Source organism: Hemitrygon akajei, chromosome 15 (genome assembly GCF_048418815.1).
Source record: "Hemitrygon akajei chromosome 15, sHemAka1.3, whole genome shotgun sequence".
NCBI lineage: Eukaryota > Metazoa > Chordata > Chondrichthyes > Myliobatiformes > Dasyatidae > Hemitrygon > Hemitrygon akajei.
The window spans coordinates 27,341,370-27,359,433 of record NC_133138.1 but is presented as its reverse complement, the minus strand read 5'-3'; the positions used below and the strand labels follow the sequence as shown (position 1 = coordinate 27,359,433).

Below are 18,064 nucleotides of genomic sequence, written 5' to 3'. Positions count from 1 at the left end.
GCATAACTAAACGACAATTCCAGTTCAATTTTCCACAAATGTATGTATCAATATTCATCATAAAAAGTAAAGGACAATGGAAAGTATCTGAATTTTTTTCTTTCTGTGTGCACTTTAAAGCAAGCTGCAATTTTGTGGCATTTTACTGACAAACCCCAACCCCACCCCAGTACCAAGCTATAGCAAGAATTAAACTCATCATCTCCAGATTAGTTGTCCAGTATTGTAATGATCACTTCACAGCTTGGCATATTAGGACAGCAGCTTTAACATTACATCAAACTCCAGTATTGTGTTGAGATATGAAAGTGCCATCAAGGGGCCCAGAAAAATAACTGGAGTTTTGTTAGTCTGTGTGTGCCAGTGTTTGGACTGGCTTTCACTCATTAGCGTTAGGTGAGATCAGGGTGATTACAAAATCATGTGTTGTCAAATCACATCCAGTGCCTCTGGTAGCATCCTCCACTTGCACATCTACTCAAGTGCTCCTGTGAAAAAGCTGACCTCTTGATGTCAGTTACCAAAGTCTAATCTCTTCAATCATTTAAGAAATTCCTCACCTTATACATTTTGACTAGATTGTGCTCATTAACCTCAATCTTTCTCTGCAAGGCAAATTAACTGGTTATTGCTTTCTCAAAGAACCTGGGATATATTTACTGTATTAAATGTATCATACAAAAGTTGCCGTTGTTGTTGAATTTTGATAACATCGAACAATAGGAATGAAAACTAATTACTTTTCATGCTCAAAAAACATACTAGAGAGACAATTATTATAAAACTAATCATTGAAAATGTGTATGAAGATCTTCATGAACCACAAACACTATTTAACATACAATAGCAGATTTCCTATGCCACTGTTCCCAATAAGCTTAACAATATACTGATATAGCATTAGAATTTTTGCATAGGTTCACAAAATTAGGTGTACAATTCCCTATTTCCATTCACCTGTTCCATTAACCTTCGCATCATCCATACTTACAGTAAATAAACAGACTGGCGTTTATTGGAATTCAGCTGAGAAGGTAAAAGTAGTTAATAGATAAAGGCACTGTGAATTTCCCATCTTCACAATTGGAAAAAATAATGCTCAGATAACTTTCCAGATTGCATATTTCAGTTTGTGTGACAAATACTCTGATAAAAGCAGACACACATTTAATACCATAAATTCATCCAAATATATATTGTAGTTAGCCTAATATTTGAAGAAACTGTAAGAACTAGTCATACTTTTTGTTGAAATGGCAATTTTTGAACATCACACGAATAAATAAGTACATCTCAAAAATTTAATCACTTTCCATATGAAATTTAATATACTGCAAAATCCCACCTTTAGTGACAAGATAATTGATTTAACGACATTGGTGACAAAGATGCATGCATGCATGTGTTATTGACGTGCTCAAACACAGCTACTTGACCAGAAGATGAATAAAGAGGCATTAAAGGCCTATCCTGCAGACAATGATTAACAATTACATTCTATTTATTCCAAAGCTATCAATTGCAGAATATTGATTTTATTCATGGCTTCGGTCAGTTCTTCAAATCCCTATATTCAACTTTTGGTTATTATGACAAGAAACCTGCACTTAAAATACACTCCAGAAAAGGAAATGTTAGAAAACAAAGCGAAAGACACTTAGAAAACCCAAGCAAAGTCAGTTAAATCGATTTATCCATAAATTGAGGAAAGTAAACTGACTTCTAAGTCTAATTTACAAGGCGAGCTATATTCTTAAGTAGAAAGTTGAAAGAGTTTTGATTCATAGAAGTAATGCAGAATATCTGTTTCCAAGGAGTTAATACATCAGGGGAAAAAGTCTTCAAAGAGATCGCAATAGGCGATATTATTCTGTCTGGTTTTAATCGAGGTAACCAAGCAGAAGAAACGTGTGGCCTTGCAAGCCTGCCTCATGTGGCAGACGCAGGGCCTAAAAAAAGTACCCACCGCGCCCCCAATCACCGCCCCCTCCCAAAAAAGACTGCACACGCCCCCCCAGAATATTTGAATGAGGTGCTTAGAATAATACTCACATAGGGTCCAATGCCCTTGACAACCAAGATCTGAAAGCGTCCAGATTCTCTATGATCATCTTCCCAAGGTCTCTCACCCAGTCCCAGGTTCACCATCAGAAGCTCAGTCTCAGTGAAAAGTCCACAAGCTACATGACAACAAACCAGAACAGGCCGCAGCGCACCGCGCACCAAACACCGCCACCCACACCAACCGACTGACGGAGCCAAGCTCCAATTACCACGCTCCCTCTGCGAAACAAACCAATCAAACGCAGAATGGGGCGGGACAAATAGCAGGAGCGAGTTAGACTCTAGTTAACGGCCTGTGGAGATGAGCAATCGATCAGTCCAAATTTGGAATTTCTCCCGCGCTCAATTAAATACACATAAATAGCAGAAGAGAAGATTTTTAAAACATATATGACAAAAATGCTAAGCGTTTACTTAGACATGGCTCAGGGGAAAACTGGATAGGTTACACTGCTCAATCAAACCTGAAAACGTCGTGCAGTCACGTACTATGTGATAGGCAGCCTTTTTGTCCAATCACCGTATTTGTTACGAGTTTTTCTTCTTTTGCATTGGTTGATTATTCACAAGAAGGTGGGACGTTCGGAAGTAGCTGGACACCTGACGACTGAGTACGACCGAAGGAGAACCGTAGAGAAAATTTGAGAAGCATCAAAAGTGGCCGTGAAGTATATTTTTTAGGCAATGCGCCGGATATGTTTAATGAAATACTAGCATATCCCGCAAAAACGCAAGAGGGCACGTCACAAAAATAGTCTGACGTACTTTGATTGACACAATGTAAGCCACGCCTCTTGCTCAATGACATCTCGCGAGATCATTTTCATCTCCTCGCGCCACGTGCATCCAGCTCCAGTTGTAGCAGCTTGTCCGTAACTCCTCCCAGAAAGCTGAACTCCAGTGGCTATTGCAAACCCGAGTCCCGGACCGCAGGAACAGGTAGCAGCTGAGTGCAGACTGTAATTTTGTTGTTCATCTTCTATTGTATGGGGAAGCCAGAATTGTTGTGAGAGTGCTTTTTGCTGCATTTGTTCGTCCTTTTGGGGTGTGGACCATTGTTACTTCAAATTAAGGCAAGCGACGGGCACAATGGAACGAACGGGAGATCGTAAATAAACCCAATTTATATGTGATTAAGGATCTCTTTTGAAGTCTACATTACGTTAATGCATATTGACGCTTGGGAATATGATGTGGTACTGTTCAGAGACTTGAGTTAGAAAAAAACAGGTGCATTACACACGCGATGTTTGTTTGCACCGGTGTTCCGGCAAGTCGTGTTGTATGAAATATTACAATGTTGGAAAAGGCAGAGGGCATCTCCCTCCCCGAGTCGAGTCATCGTGTTGTTGCGAACTAAAGTGGACGGTAACGAGTGAGTCCTCGCCGGCTGTAGCTGTATACGTGCTGTTCTGGTGGGCTCCTCGTAGAGCGCGTAATGTCAGTACAGTGGTCTGCAGTTCTGCTAGGAAATCTGCCCCGGAGCAAGTGCCGAATTTAACCCGAAACCAGAGCGGCAGTCCTTTCAAGTGAATGGGAAGCAGCTGCCTTCAGGGAGAGAAGTAAGTCATGACATTTTCTATTGTTCGTTTGTTAGTTTGTATTACTTTTAAATCTTCATTTATAGACGTGATTTTAAAATGTAAAATTACAATGTTAATTATATCGTGACTTCGTTTAAACTGAATATTTGAGATTGTCACTGTGCTGATAAACATACAAAGGCTGATCTCACGGAGCGCTTGTGACAGCAAAGCTCAGAGGTGGGGCTTCCCCGGCTATTGTTGAGCTTTTGAAAATATTCAGCCGCCAGTGCGGAATCAGAATCAGATTTATTATCACTATCATATGAAATGATTTGTGATGTAACCAATCAGATTACTCTTCGCCGTCCATCTATAGAAACTTCTAAAGGTCTCTGACGTACTAGATCTCCTCAAGCTCCTAATGAAGTGGGGCTGCTGGTGCACCTTTGTGATTGCATTGTGATGTTGGGTCCTAGATAGATCCTCAGAGATGCTGACACAGGAACTTGAAGCTGCTCACCCTTTCCGTGGCTGACATTGTTGCGTGTTCTCTTAACCTCCCCTTGCTGAAGCATACCATCAGTTCCTTAGACATGGTGATTTTGAGTGTGAGGTGGTTGTTGTGACACTAGTCAAACTGCCGATCTAGCGCATTCCTTTAAGCCGCCTCATTGCCATCTGAGATTCTACCAACAACAGTGGGTCATCAGCAAATTTAAGATGTGGCCTCTGGCTGTGCTTAGCCACGTGGTCAAAAGTGTCAAGAGAGTAGAGTAGTAAGCTAAGCATACATCCTAGAGTTGTGCCTGTGTTGATTTCCTTGAGGGAGAGCTGTTACTACCAAACTGTACTGACTACAGTCTCCAAATAAGGAAGTCAAGGATAACAGTTGCAGAAGGAGTTAACAGAGCCCCAGGGTTTGAAGGTCTATTGTTAGTACTGAGGGAATAATGGAGTTGAATGCCAAGTTGGGATTGATAAGAGGTAACCAGATGTATGTCTTTGCAGTTGTCTGGGTGCTCCAAAGCAGAGTGGAAAGCCAGTGAGATATGGTCTCTTATGGACACAAAGACATGGAAGCAAATTGGGGTCATTCAGCCCTTCAAGTCTGCTCTGCCATTCCATCATGGCTGATCCCAGACCCCCTCAACCTGCCTTCTGCCCATATCCCTTGATGCCCTGACCGAACAGGAAACTATGAACTTCTGCCTTAAATATACCCACAGACTTGGCCTCCACCGCAGTCTGTGGCAGAGCAGTCCACCGATTCACTACTCCCTGGCTAAAAAAATTCCTCCTTACCTCTGTTCTAAAGGGTCACCTCAATTTTGAGGCTATGCTCTTCATTTCTGGATACCCCCACCGTAGGAAACACCCTTTCCACGTCCACCCTATCTAGTCCTTTCAGCATTCTGTGGGTTTCTATGAGATCCCCACACATTCTTCTAAATTTCAGTGAGTACAGATCCAAAGCTGCCAAACACTCCTCATATGTTAACCCCTTTGTTCTGGAATCATCCTCCTGAACCTCCTCTGGACTCTCTCCAATGCAAAATATCCTTTGACAATACTGCAAGTGCACCCTGACTAGTATCTCATAAAGGCTCAGCACTGTAGAAAGTTCTCAGTCTGCTGTAGAACTCATGTCCAAGTCCGTGCTCAGGCAGCAGTTAATTTGAGCCATAACCACCCACATGAAGCACTTCATTATGGTAGATCTGACTGCTGTCTGACAATTGGCATTGAGGAGACTCGCCCTGCTCTTCTTGGGCATTGGTACAGTTGCTGCCCTTCTGATGCAGGCGGGTACCTCAGACAGCGGCAGTGAAAGGTTGAAGGCGTCCTGGAATACTCAAGCCACTTGGTTGGCACAGGCATTTAGTACCCAGCCATCGGGGCCTGACGCCTTGTGAGGGTCTGCCCTCATGAAGGATGTTCTGACGTTGCCCTCAGCGACAGAGATCACAGGATCACCAAATGCTGTGGCAATTTGCACAGGCATGGTGTTATTCTCCCTTTTGAGGTGTCCAAAAAGGTGGTGAGGTCATCACAGAGTGAAGCATCACTTCCAGTTACACAGCTGGGTTTTGCCTCGCAGGAAGTAGTGAGTTGTAACCCCTGTCGGAACTGTTGTGCATTTGATTCTGTCTCTACTTTCACTCAGTTGCCTTTTCACTCTTGCAGTGACCTTCCATGGGTTGTACCTGAGCTTATTGTAGGATTCTGTACTGCTGATATCAGACTCCCTCAGCAGACTGAATTTCACGGTCCAATGGTTCAGTTTAATTTCAGAGAATGTATACAGTATGCAACCTGAAATTCTTACTCTTCACAGACATTCCTGAAACAGAGAGAAAAAAAACCCAAAGAATGAATGATAGAAAAACACTGGAACTCCAAAGCCTTCCCCTCAGCACACATGCAGCAGCAAAAGCATAAAAACTCCCCCCCCACTTGCTCCAGCAAAAGCATCAAACCCCCCACCACCACCCACCATGCAAGCAATAGCAAGCCACTAAAGACACCTTGATCTAGAGTTCATCAAAAACTACAGTCCATCCCAACTCTTCAACATCTCAACCAGGCCCACTAACGCAGGCAAGAGAGATACCACTCCTGCCACAGCGAGAGGTGAGGCCAACAGCCCACTGTTTCAGTTTTACAGTCTGTAGCCTCACTTACTCAAGTTCCCTGGACTGGAGAGAGATCATTTGAGTGCAGAGGCTTCCAACAGCAGTGCCTATCGTCTCCATGTTTTGATCTCCCATGATGCTTCAGTCAACAACACTAGCAAGGAATCGGGTTGTCCACAGGGCTGCACCCCAAAGGTGTACATCCTCCATGCCATTCCTGGAGATCCTGAAACACAGATCACTCGATGAGATCCAAAGAGTGAGAACCCACTGCCCATGAAGAATGCAGTTCGAGTGCAGCTGTAGATCATGGACTCCAACAGGGCCCCAGCCATCTTGAAAAGGAAACGCAAGACATGAGAACAGGAGATTTGAGCTGTTTCAAATCTGAACTGGAAGAAGTCACCCAGGTCTGCAAAAATCCTCAGGTGCCACCTTCATCTCCTGGTCTTGGAAGACTCAGTATGTTCTTGAAGGAGCACACTCATCCACACAGGTATTGACAAAGTCAGTGACAGAAGTGGCATATCCCTTCAGTTCTAAGGATGAATCACTGAACGTGGTCAGGCAGCACCAATGATCCTGGGTCATGCCTTGGTACTGAGAGCTGAATGATCAGCAGAAGTTTGCCTTGAAAACTACTTCAGTAAACACAGATTTCCTCCCACTTTGCAAAGGCAAAAAGGGTTAGCAGGTTAGTTAGTCACACGGGTTGTAATTGGGTGGTGCATGTTTGTTTGAAAGGGCCTGCTAGGTGAGAGTAAGCATTCGGCATGGACTAGAAGGGCTGAGGTGGCCTGTTTCTGTGCTGTAATTGTTATATGGTTATGGTTACTGTACTGTATCTCTAAATAAAACAAATTTAGTTGGAATGCAGTAAGGAAAGAATTGTCATTACAGCACGGAGGTAGCTCCTTCAGCCCATCTAGTCTGTGCAGAATTATGCTGCCTTGTCCCATCAAGCTTCACCCAGACCACAGCCCTCCATACCCCTCACATTCACGTAGCTTTAAACGTAAATTTCTGTTGTATGGGCTGAAATTGAACCTGTGTCCGCCATTTCCACCAGCAGCTCATTTTACATTCTCAGCACCCTCTGAATAAAGACGTTCTCTGTAAAATTCCAGTTGAACTTTTCAGCCTTCAACCTTAACCCATGATCTCCGGTGCTAGTCTTGCCCAACCTCAGAGGAAAAAGCCTATCTATACCCCTTTCTTTTCTTTTTACAATATTTTTATTCAGAAAAAAAAAGATTTACAGAGGGCAACACACAGATACATCTCAACATAACTTGTGTACATTCATATATTGTAATAAAATTGATCAAAATGTTATAGCATAACACATAAAGGTATACCACTCTGTAATCAAAAATTTAAAGATAGGTCATACATCATAAAAGAAATTTTTTATTTATATATATAAAAGAAGTCAACCCCCTACCAACTACCAAAGAAAAAAGCTGATGATTGACAATGGATAATTAGGAAAAAAAACATTCACTTAAGAAGAGAAGATAAAAATATACATAAAAGTCTGTGCACTGTTAAACTTTATAAATTGGAAAAGTAATTTAGGAAAGGTCCCCAAATATCATAAAAATATTGTTTCGAACTTAAGACTGAGCAGCAGATCTTTTCTAAATTTAAATACAACATAATATCATGGGGAGACTTCTGGTGGTTTTAATGGAGTTGGTTGCACTAGCTACGTGCTCCGAAATTATTTGCTTACTTTGCTGTTTAAACCTATCTCGGTGAGAGCAACATGATTAGAAAGCTGTCAAAAAGAGAGACTACTTTAGAGACTGACTAAAATGATTCAACAAATGTCAGAGAAACTCGAAAAATTGGATAAACTGGATGACTTGGAATCCAAGTTTGATTTGTTACAGAATTCCTTCGACCTGGTTAAATCTGAACTGAAAACACTTAATCGGAAACTTGGAAGTATACAGCAGACTGTGAATGACCACGAAATTCATATTAAGCTACACAAAGAATCTCTGCTGGTGTTGCAGAAGGATATCGAAGGTTTCAAGAAAATTTCTAAGGAACAACTTTAAAAATACGACATGTTACTGAAGAAACTTACAGATTTAGAGACCAGGAACCGAAGGTGCAATATCAGAATTCTTGGACTTCCTGAAAAACTGGAGGGTAATCAACCTATCGATTTTTGTGCTCAAATATTGAAAGATTTATTCCCTGATATATTATCGGAACTACCAAAATTTGAGCACGTTCACGGAGTTACCCCGCCTAATTGGGATCCTGCCAAACCTCGCTCTATTATCATTTGCTTTTATGACTATCAGATTAAAGAACAGATCCTTCATGAATCAAGGAAGAAACGTATATTACAATTTCGTGATCAACAGCTTCGGATCGTTCAAGATTATCCACCGGAAGTTTTAAGAGCTAGACAGGCTTTTAAAGAGGTCATGTCTGATCTTTTTAAGCTTGGTTGTCACCTTTCTCTCAGAGATCCGTGTAAACTCAAGGTTACTACTTCTGATAATAAGGTTTCTTGGTTTACGAAGCCTGAAGAAGCTAAGAAACTTTTACAAAGTCTCTCCGGTCCTGTTCACCCTGTACACATCAGACTTCCAATATAACTCGGAGTCCTGCCATGTGCAGAAGTTCGCTGATGACACGGCCATAGTGGGGTGTGTCAGGAATGGACAGGAGGAGGAGTATAGGAAACTGATACAGGACTTTGTGATATGGTGCAGCTCAAACTACCTGCGTCTCAATATCACCAAGACCAAGGAGATGGTGGTGGACTTTAGGAGATCTAGGCCTCATATGGAGCCAGTGATCATTAATGGAGAATGTGTGGAGCAGGTTAAGACCTACAAGTATCTGGGAGTACAGTTAGACGAGAAGCTAGACTGGACTGCCAACACAGATGCCTTGTGCAGGAAGGCACAGAGTCGACTGTACTTCCTAAGAAGGTTGGCGTCATTCAATGTCTGTAGTGAGATGCTGAAGATGTTCTATCGGTCAGTTGTGGAGAGCGCCCTCTTCTTTGTGGTGGCGTGTTGGGGAGGAAGCATTAAGAAGAGGGACGCCTCACGTCTTAATAAGCTGGTAAGGAAGGCGGGCTCTGTCGTGGGCAAAGTACTGGAGAGTTTAACATCGGTAGCTGAGCGAAGGGCGCTGAGTAGGCTACGGTCAATTATGGATAACTCTGAACATCCTCTACATAGCACCATCCAGAGACAGAGAAGCAGTTTCAGCGACAGGTTACTATCGATGCAATGCTCCTCAGACAGGATGAAGAGGTCAATACTCCCCAATGCCATTAGGCTTTACAATTCTACCGCCAGGACTTAAGAACTTTTTAAAAGCTATTATTAATGCTTTTTGAGATAGTGATTTAGATGCATATCATATTCTTTACTGAGTTAAGTATTGTATGTAATTAGTTTTGCTACAACAAGTGTATGGGACATTGGAAAAAAGTTGAATTTCCCCATGGGGATGAATAAAGTATCTATCTATCTATCTATCCTTAAATTCAACTTTGAGTTGTTTTATGTTAAATGTTTTAATTTCACGTGTTCAATCAAGTAATTGGTATTTTGTTGATAACAAGGTTTCTTGGTTTTACGAAGTCTTAATCATTTGTTTGTTTAAGTAACTGGCGCCTGGTTATCTTTCAAACTATGCAAAACATGCAGGCAGACTGCATCCATTTTCTCTTTTGCTGTTTTTCGCAGCTCTTTTTAAACAATGTTATTCTCTCAGTGTTAGGTAGGAAGCTATCTAAACCACTTCCCTTTTTAATTATCTTCTATTTGTTTCTTTACTCTTTTTTTGCACCTGTGAGTATATGTTGTTTTACTTATTGATTTTCCTTATCTGTCTTTACTTTTTTACCGAGACTAATACTTATATTTTCCCATGGTTTTTTTTATATACCCCTGATAATTTTGTATACTTAAGTTGATAGATTCCTGACTGGTCAGGATATCAAGGGATATGATGAGAGGGTAGGTGTATGGGGTTGAATGGGAACTGAGATCAGACATGATGAAATGGTGGTGTGGACTCGATGAGCTGAATTCTGCTCCTATGCCTTGTGTCTTATGGACAGACTGGAAGGCACGGGGGGGGGGGGGGGGGGGGGTGAGGGAGCATGGCTTTGTTGGTAGAAAATGAATTTAAGTCATTAGAAAGAGATGACACCGGATCAGAAGGTTTTGAATCATTGTGGATAGCGAGAATGAACTGCAAGGGTAAAAAGACCCTAATGGGAGTCGTATATAGACCCGTAAACAGTAGTAAGGATATGGTTGACAAATTACAATGGCAGATAGAAAATGCATGCCATAAGGGAAATATTATTATAGTCATGGGGGATTTCAATATGCAGGTAGTTTGGGAAAATCAAGTTGGTGCTTGATTCCAGGAGGGAGAATTTCTAGAATGCCTGTGAGTTGGCCTTTCAGAGCAGCTCATGGTTGAGCGCACTGAGGGATCAGCTACTCTGGATTGGGTGTTGTGCAAAGAAGTTGATTTGATTGGAGACCTTATGGTAAAAAGAATCCTTAAGGACAAGTGATCGTAACATGATTGAATTCACCCTGAAATTTGAGAAGGTGAAGCTAAAGTCAGATGTATCAGTATTACAGTGGAGTAAGGAGAATTACAGAAGCATGAGAGAGGAGTTGACCAAAATTGATTGGAAAAGAACACTGGCAGTGATGAAAATCTGCAAATGCTGGAAATCCGAGCTACACATATAAAATGCTGGAGGACCTCAGCAAACTGGGCAGTATCTATGAAAAAAATACTGCTGACATTTTGGACTGAAGCCCTTGGGCAGGACAGACTGGCAGAGATGACAGCAGAGCAGCAATGGCTGGAATTTCTGGAAGGAACTCGGAAGGCACACGATATATACATCCCAAAGAGGAAGAATTATTCTAAAGGAAAGATGACACAACCATGGCTAACGAGAGAAGTCAAAGCCAACATAAAAGCAAAAGAGAGGGCAGATAATAGAGCAAAAATTACTCATAACTTTGAGAGTTGGGAAACTTTTAAAAACCAACAGAAGAAACTAAAAAAAAGTCATTAAGAAGGTAAAGATGGAATATGAAAGGAAGCTAGCCAATAATATTTAAGAGGATACCAAAAGTTTCTTCAAATACATAGTGTAAAAGAGTGGATATTGGACCGCTGGAGAATGAAGCTAGAATACTGGACGAACTGAACAAGTATTTTGCATCAGTCTTCACTGGGGAAGACACTAGTAGTATGGCAGAAGTTCCAGGTGTTAAGGAGCATGAAGTGTGTTAAGTTATCATAAGTAGAGGGAAGGTTCTTCGGAAACTGAAAGGTCTGAAGATAGATAAGTCACCTGGACCAGGTGGTGTACACTGCAGGATTCTGAAAAGGCGGCTAAAGCAATTGTGGTGGCATTAGTAATGATCTTTCAAGAATCACTAGATTCTGGAATGATTCTGGAAGACAAAGTTGCAAAAGAAAAGAAATCACAGGTCAGATAGTCTCATCTCAGTGGTTGGGAAGATGTTGGAATCGGTTGTTAAGTATGTGGTTTCGGGGTACTTGGAGGCACATGATAAAAGTAGGCAGCAGTCAGCATAATTTCCTCAAGGGAATATCTTGCCTGCCAAATTTGTTGGAATTCTTTGAAAAAACAACAAGCAGGAAAGGCAAAGGAGATTCAGTTGATGTTGCGTATTTAGATTTTCAGAAGGTCTTTGGCAAGGTGCCACACATGAGGCTGCTTAACAAGCTATGAGCCCATGGTATTACAGGAAGGATTCTAGCATAGATCAGGCAGTGGTTGATTGGCAGGAAGCAAAGAATGGGCATAAAGGGAGCCTTTTCTGGTTGGATGCTGGGAGTAGTAATGTTCCACAGGGATCTCTATTGGGACTGATTCCTTTTATGTTATGTCAATGATTTGGATGATGGAATTGATGACTTTGTTGCAAGGTTTGCAGATGATAGGAAGATAGGTGGAGGGGCAGGTAGTTTTGAGGAAGTAGAGAGGCTACAGAAGGATTTGGGTTCGGAGAATAGGCAAAGAAGTGGCAGAATACAGTGTCGGGAAGTGTATGGTCATGTACTCTGGTAGAAGAAGTGAAAAGGTTCACTATTTTCTAAATGGAGAGAATATACAGAAAAACTAAAATGCAAAGGCTCTTGTGCAGGATTCCCTGAAGGTTAATTTGCAGGTTGAGGAAGGCAAATGTGATGTTAACATTCATTTCAAGAGGACTGGACTATAAAAGCAATGATGCAATGTTGAGGCTTCGTAAAACACTGGTGAGGTTTCATTTGGAGTATTGTTAGCAATTTGTGTCTCTTAGAAACGATGCGCTGAAACTGGAGAGGGTTCAAACGAGGTTCACAAAAATGGCTTGTCATATGAAGAGCATTTAATGGCTCTGACCCTATATTCACTGGAATTTAGAAGAATTTAGAGGGGTGACCTAATTGAAACCTGTCGAATGGTGAAAGACCTTGTTGGGCTAGATGTGGAGCAGATGTTTCCTGTGGTGGCAGAGTCGAAGCAACTCTGATCTATTAATCTGGAATTTATCTGTAGTATTTTGTTCAGTTCGGGTCACTAGACTGTTAAATAAAATTATAGTAAGTTTATGGCACAGGAAATCATTCAGCCCATCTTCATGCCAGTCAGAAAGTACTGTCAGTCTAATCCCACCATCCAAATCTCTGTTACCTGCAAATTTGAAATTATTTAAATCTTACATCTGTCCCAGAACGTGAGGGAGTAAAGATCTTTGCGTTATGACTCCGTTGCAATGTACAGACAAGTTAATTTAAGTCCAATGGCTTATAGAAAGAAGCTGTCCCATAGCCTGTTGGTCCTGGCATTAATGCTGTGGTACAGTTTGCCAGACAAGCAGTTGAAACAGTTTATGGTTGGGGTGACTAGTGTCCCTGATGATCTCCCAGAGCTTCTTTACGTACCTGCTGCTGTAAATTTCCTTGATGAAGGGAAGTTCTCATTCACAGATGTGCTAGGCTCTCTGTACCACTCAGTAGTGCAGTGCCCAGCAGTCAAGGTTGGTGCAGTTCCCATACCAGGCGGTGATACAGCCAGTCAGGATGCTGTCAATTGTGCCCCTGTAAAAGGTCTTGAGGATTTGGGGCCACAGTCACCTGAGGTGGAAGAGACGCTGTTGTACTTTCTTTGCCACTCAGCCAGTGTGTATTGTCCAGGTGAAATCTTCGGTGATGTGTACATGGAGGAATTTGAAACTACTCATCCTCTCAACTGCTCCACGATCAGGGCAAGACTGTCTCCGTTCCTCCTATAATCCACGATCAGCTCTTTTGGACATATGCAAGTAAATGTAATGTGCAATTCAGCCTCTACCATCCCTATATGTATGTTTATGTGTGTATATAGCAAAAATAGAAATTTAAAAAGTAGTGAGAATGAGGTAGTCTTCATGGGTTCAATGTCCATTCAGGTATCGGATGGTGGAGGGAAAGAAGCTGTTGCTGAATCATTTGAGTGTGTGCCTTGAGGCTTATGTACCTCCTCCCTGTTGGTAGCAATGAGGACAAGGCATGCTCTGGGTGATGGATACGGCCTTTATGAGGCATCACTTCTTGAAGACGTTGTGGATACTATGGGAGGCTAGTGCACATGATGGAGCTAACTGAATTTTCAACTTTCTGCAACTTATTTTAATCACGTGCATTTGCCCCCCCCCCCCCCCGTCCCAGGCGGTAATGCAGCCAGTTAATATGCTCTCCATGCTACATCTGTACAAATGATAGAAATAATAAGCAAATACAGTGCTGAAATTAATCTATACTTAACTAAAAACAAAGATGATGAACAGGATTTTTAAATTTATTACTACATGGGCCTATTGTTCTTCAGCTTGTCTATCTGTACTCTGAATACATCCAAAATTCAAATGCTTCTGCATGCAGGATTTCTCCCAAAAGGCTTCATGAGTTTCCAGAAGTTCCTTGGTTTTCCATGTCCTGCTGAATCATATATTGTAAACACAACATATAAATTTAAATGATATATTTTCACATATACACTCAGGAGCCACTTTATTAGGTACACCTGTATAGCTGCTTATTAATGCAAATATCTAATCTGCCAATCATATGGCAGCTACTCAATGCGTAAGAGCATGCAGACATGGTCAAGAGACCTCAGAATGGTGAAGAAACATGATCTAAATGGCTTTGACTCTGATTGTTGGTGCCAGACTGGATAGTTTGAGTATCTTAGAAAATGCTGATCTCCTGCGATTCTCCAGAATTTACAGAGAATGCTGTGATAAACAAAATACCCCCAGTGAGTGGTAGCTCTGTGTGCAAGAATGCCTTGTTAACAGAGAGGTCAGAGGAGAATGAACAGGCTGGTTCAAGCGGACAGGAAGGTGACAGTAACTGAAATAACCACACGTTACAACAGCGAATGGTTCTACCAACAATCGTTGGTAGAGTTTCAGGTGGTGACAAGAGAGCGTACATGAGTGAGATATGCCAACTAGTGGAATGGTGCCGCAGCAACAACTCAACATCAGTAAGATGAAAGAGTTGATTATGGACTTCAGGAAGGGTAAGACGAAGGAGCACATACCAATCTTCATAGAGGGATCAGAAGTGGACAGAGTGAGCAGCTTCAAATTCTTCGGTGTCAAGATATCTGAAGATCTAACCTGGTCTCAACGTATAGATGTAGTCATAAAGAAGGCAAGACAACAGCTATACTTTATTAGGAGTTTGAAGGGATTTGGCATGTCAACAAATACACTCAAAAACTTCTATAGTTGTACCGTGGAGAACATTCTGACAGGCTGCATCACGGTCTGATATGGAGGGGCTACTGAACAGGACCAAAAGAAGCTGCAGAATGTTGTAACTCCAGTCAGCTCTATCTTGGGCACTAGCCTACAAAGTACCCAGGACATCTTTAGAAAGTCTCAGAAAGGCAGCGTCCATTATTATGGGCGTGCCCTTTTCTCACTGTTACCATCAGGTAGGAGGTACAGAAGCCTGAAGGCACACACTCAGCGATTCAGGAACAGCTTCTTCCCCTTTGCCATCTGATTCCTAAATGGACATTGAAGCTTTGGACACTACCTCACTTTTTTTAATATACAGTACTTCTGTTTTTTTCCACATTTTAAAAGATCTATTCAAAACATGTAATTGATTTACTTGTTTATTATTATGTTTTATTTTATTTTTTCCCCTCTCTGCCAGATTATGTATTACTTCGAACTGCTGCTGCTAAGTTAACAAATTTCACGTCACATGCTGGTGATAACAAACCTGATTCTGAATTGAATTGACTTTATTACTTACAGCAGGGATGGCCAACCTATGGCACATGCACCAAAAGTCGCACATTGGATGATTAGAAGTGGTGTATTGCACCCCAGTGATAATTTTTTTTAAAAGTAAGCCTACTCATGCAAAAAGTATTAACCGAAAACCGAATTGTAGAAAAAAATCTATAACAGGAATTCAAGTGGCTTAGAGCTAGAAATGGGTTTTACTGAGAATGAATCTAAAACTTAGCAATTATTTTTAACAATTTTATTATTTCATGCACATTTTTTGGCGAATGTTATCTTCTTTCACATTAATCTGTTTTCAATTTTAAAAAATATTCAATGAGTCAAACCAGGAAAGAAGGACTTTTGTTCTTCAGTCGTTCCATAACTGTTCAATACACATTTGTTTGATCCTCAGACGCCAGGTCTGAAATTATTAACCTGCTCAGTTGAGGAAAAACATCAGAGACACGAAATTACCTCTGAAACGGTTTTTATTCAGAGAGGAGTTCACAGCCCCACACACATCGGGCTTAAGGTAGCCAACTCCCAATTTGTCGGTTTACAAAGGTCATACTTATACCCAAAAGCAGGGTACTACATTCGCAAATATGGTTACTGATTCAAATTCATCAATTGATTGGCTATTGCATAGCTAAGCACGCGAAATACTCGGAATAAGCATAGATGCAAGCGTAATACTTGGAATGGGTATGGACACAAGCAAAACACTCAAAATAGGTATATAGCTCAAAATACTTTGCCGAACACATTGTCTTGTGGTCGCAAGGTTCCTCTTCTTTGTGGTTGCCACATGCTGCCTGGCATTCTGTTTTAGTTACCTGTTCCCTGTCCTCCTACACTTCCCCAATGACGTATCCTCTCCCTGGTCCTATCTACATATTTTGCTACACTTACCCCTCGCCCACCCCTTCTACACGTACCTCTTACCCTCTTCACATTCTCACAGGCATATGCACCAGTGGTGTGTCGCAGATTTTTGCCTGTCAGTTTACAATTGACACTCGTGAGCTACAGAGTTGTGCTTTGTTCATCCTTTGTGAACGTTTGCAGTTTTGTACTTTTGTGAAAATTAAGCCTTGTTTTTACATTCAGTTACCCATCACAGCGCAAAAGAAAATGAGCAAAAGAAAAGCAGAAAGTGATAATAAGCGTGGATTCAATGAACAGTGGGAAAATTAGTTATTTATAGCGGGTCCGTGAGGGAAAACCGTTCTGCATTGTTTGTGAAAACACTTTCTCACATAGTAGAAGACATGATCTTAATAGACACTATAAAACACAACATCAGACTGAAATAGAAGGAAAACCGAAGGTAGTGCTTGGGTCTGAGTTACGGAAAGAATATGTGATTAAGAAAAAGGAAGAAACCAAAAGAGGACAAATTATATTTGTTGAAAGTCTCCTTAAGGTAAGTAATGTTTATCTTGTTTTTATATTAAATCAATATATCATTTTATAAAATTAACATTTTTACAAGAATTGAAAGGGGCTACAAGAGTTGTATACTCATCTGAACTCGTGTATGAAAAAATTGATGCATGGAATGTAAAAGGTTGGCCACCCCTGTCTCACATCCTTCATATACGTGAGGAGTAAAAATCAGCATGAGTTAATCAGTCTGATGACATGGTGGAAGAAGCTGTCCTGGAGACTGTTGGTCCTGGCTTTTATGCTGCAGTACCATTTTCTGAATGGCAGCAGCTGGAACAGTTTGTGGTTGGGGTGACACGGGTCCCCAGTGATCCTTCAGGCCCTTTTTACACACCTGTCCTTGTAAATGTCCTGAATAGTAGGAAGTTCACATCTACAGATGCGCAGGGCTGTCCGCACCATTCTCCGCAGAGTCCTGTGATTGAGGGAGGTACTTCTGCAGTGGTGTGCAGAAGAGCATCACTGAACACATAACATGTTGAACTTTGACGTGGATGGGTGACAGTAGCAGAAGATCGCAATCACATACTCAAAAGCCGCTTTATTAGGTACAGGGGATGTCTAATGGTGAGAATGGTGGGGACCCTCTCAGCACTGTGTATTCCATCTAGGCAGTCTACTCAGTGACATGAGCATGGAATTTTCTGGTAAATTACTCCCCCTCTGTCTTTTCTCTCTCCTCCTGATGCACCTAATCCCTGTACACCTGTCTCTCTTCACCCTCTTCATCACCCACGTACTCTTCCCACTGATTACCCACCCCCACTGTTCAGATCTGCCCTCTCCACCTCTCTCCTTTGTTTCTGTACTTCTATCAGATTCCATGACCTTCAGCTCTTTGTCTCTACTATGTATTGTTTCCCATCTTCTGAAATTCCCATTGTCTTTGGCACGCCCTCCCCCCTTCCGCCTCAGCCTTATCAACTCTCTTCATCTGGAACCACCTACTCTTTGCTGGCTCTTTCTTGATCTTCACTCCACCTTTTTATTCTGGCTACCTCCTCAACTTTGAGGTGGTCCTGTGTGGCCGCATCTTCATGTGTTATGGAAGCTACAAGGTATCAGA

At 41.6% G+C, this 18,064-nt stretch overlaps 1 protein-coding gene across 2 annotated transcripts in view; it reads right to left on the bottom strand.

Annotated features, from left to right (window-relative positions):
• The window catches only part of rbm27 (RNA binding motif protein 27), a 124,224-nt gene extending 121,981 nt beyond the window's left edge, over positions 1 to 2,243 (bottom strand). For both annotated transcript variants that reach the window (XM_073067333.1, XM_073067334.1), the window contains exon 1: positions 2,053 to 2,243. In XM_073067333.1, coding sequence (XP_072923434.1) covers positions 2,053 to 2,111 — 59 coding nt within the window. In that variant the 5' untranslated portion in view covers positions 2,112 to 2,243. The remainder of the gene's footprint in view (positions 1 to 2,052) is intronic.
• Positions 2,244 to 18,064: the final 15,821 nt, after the last annotated feature.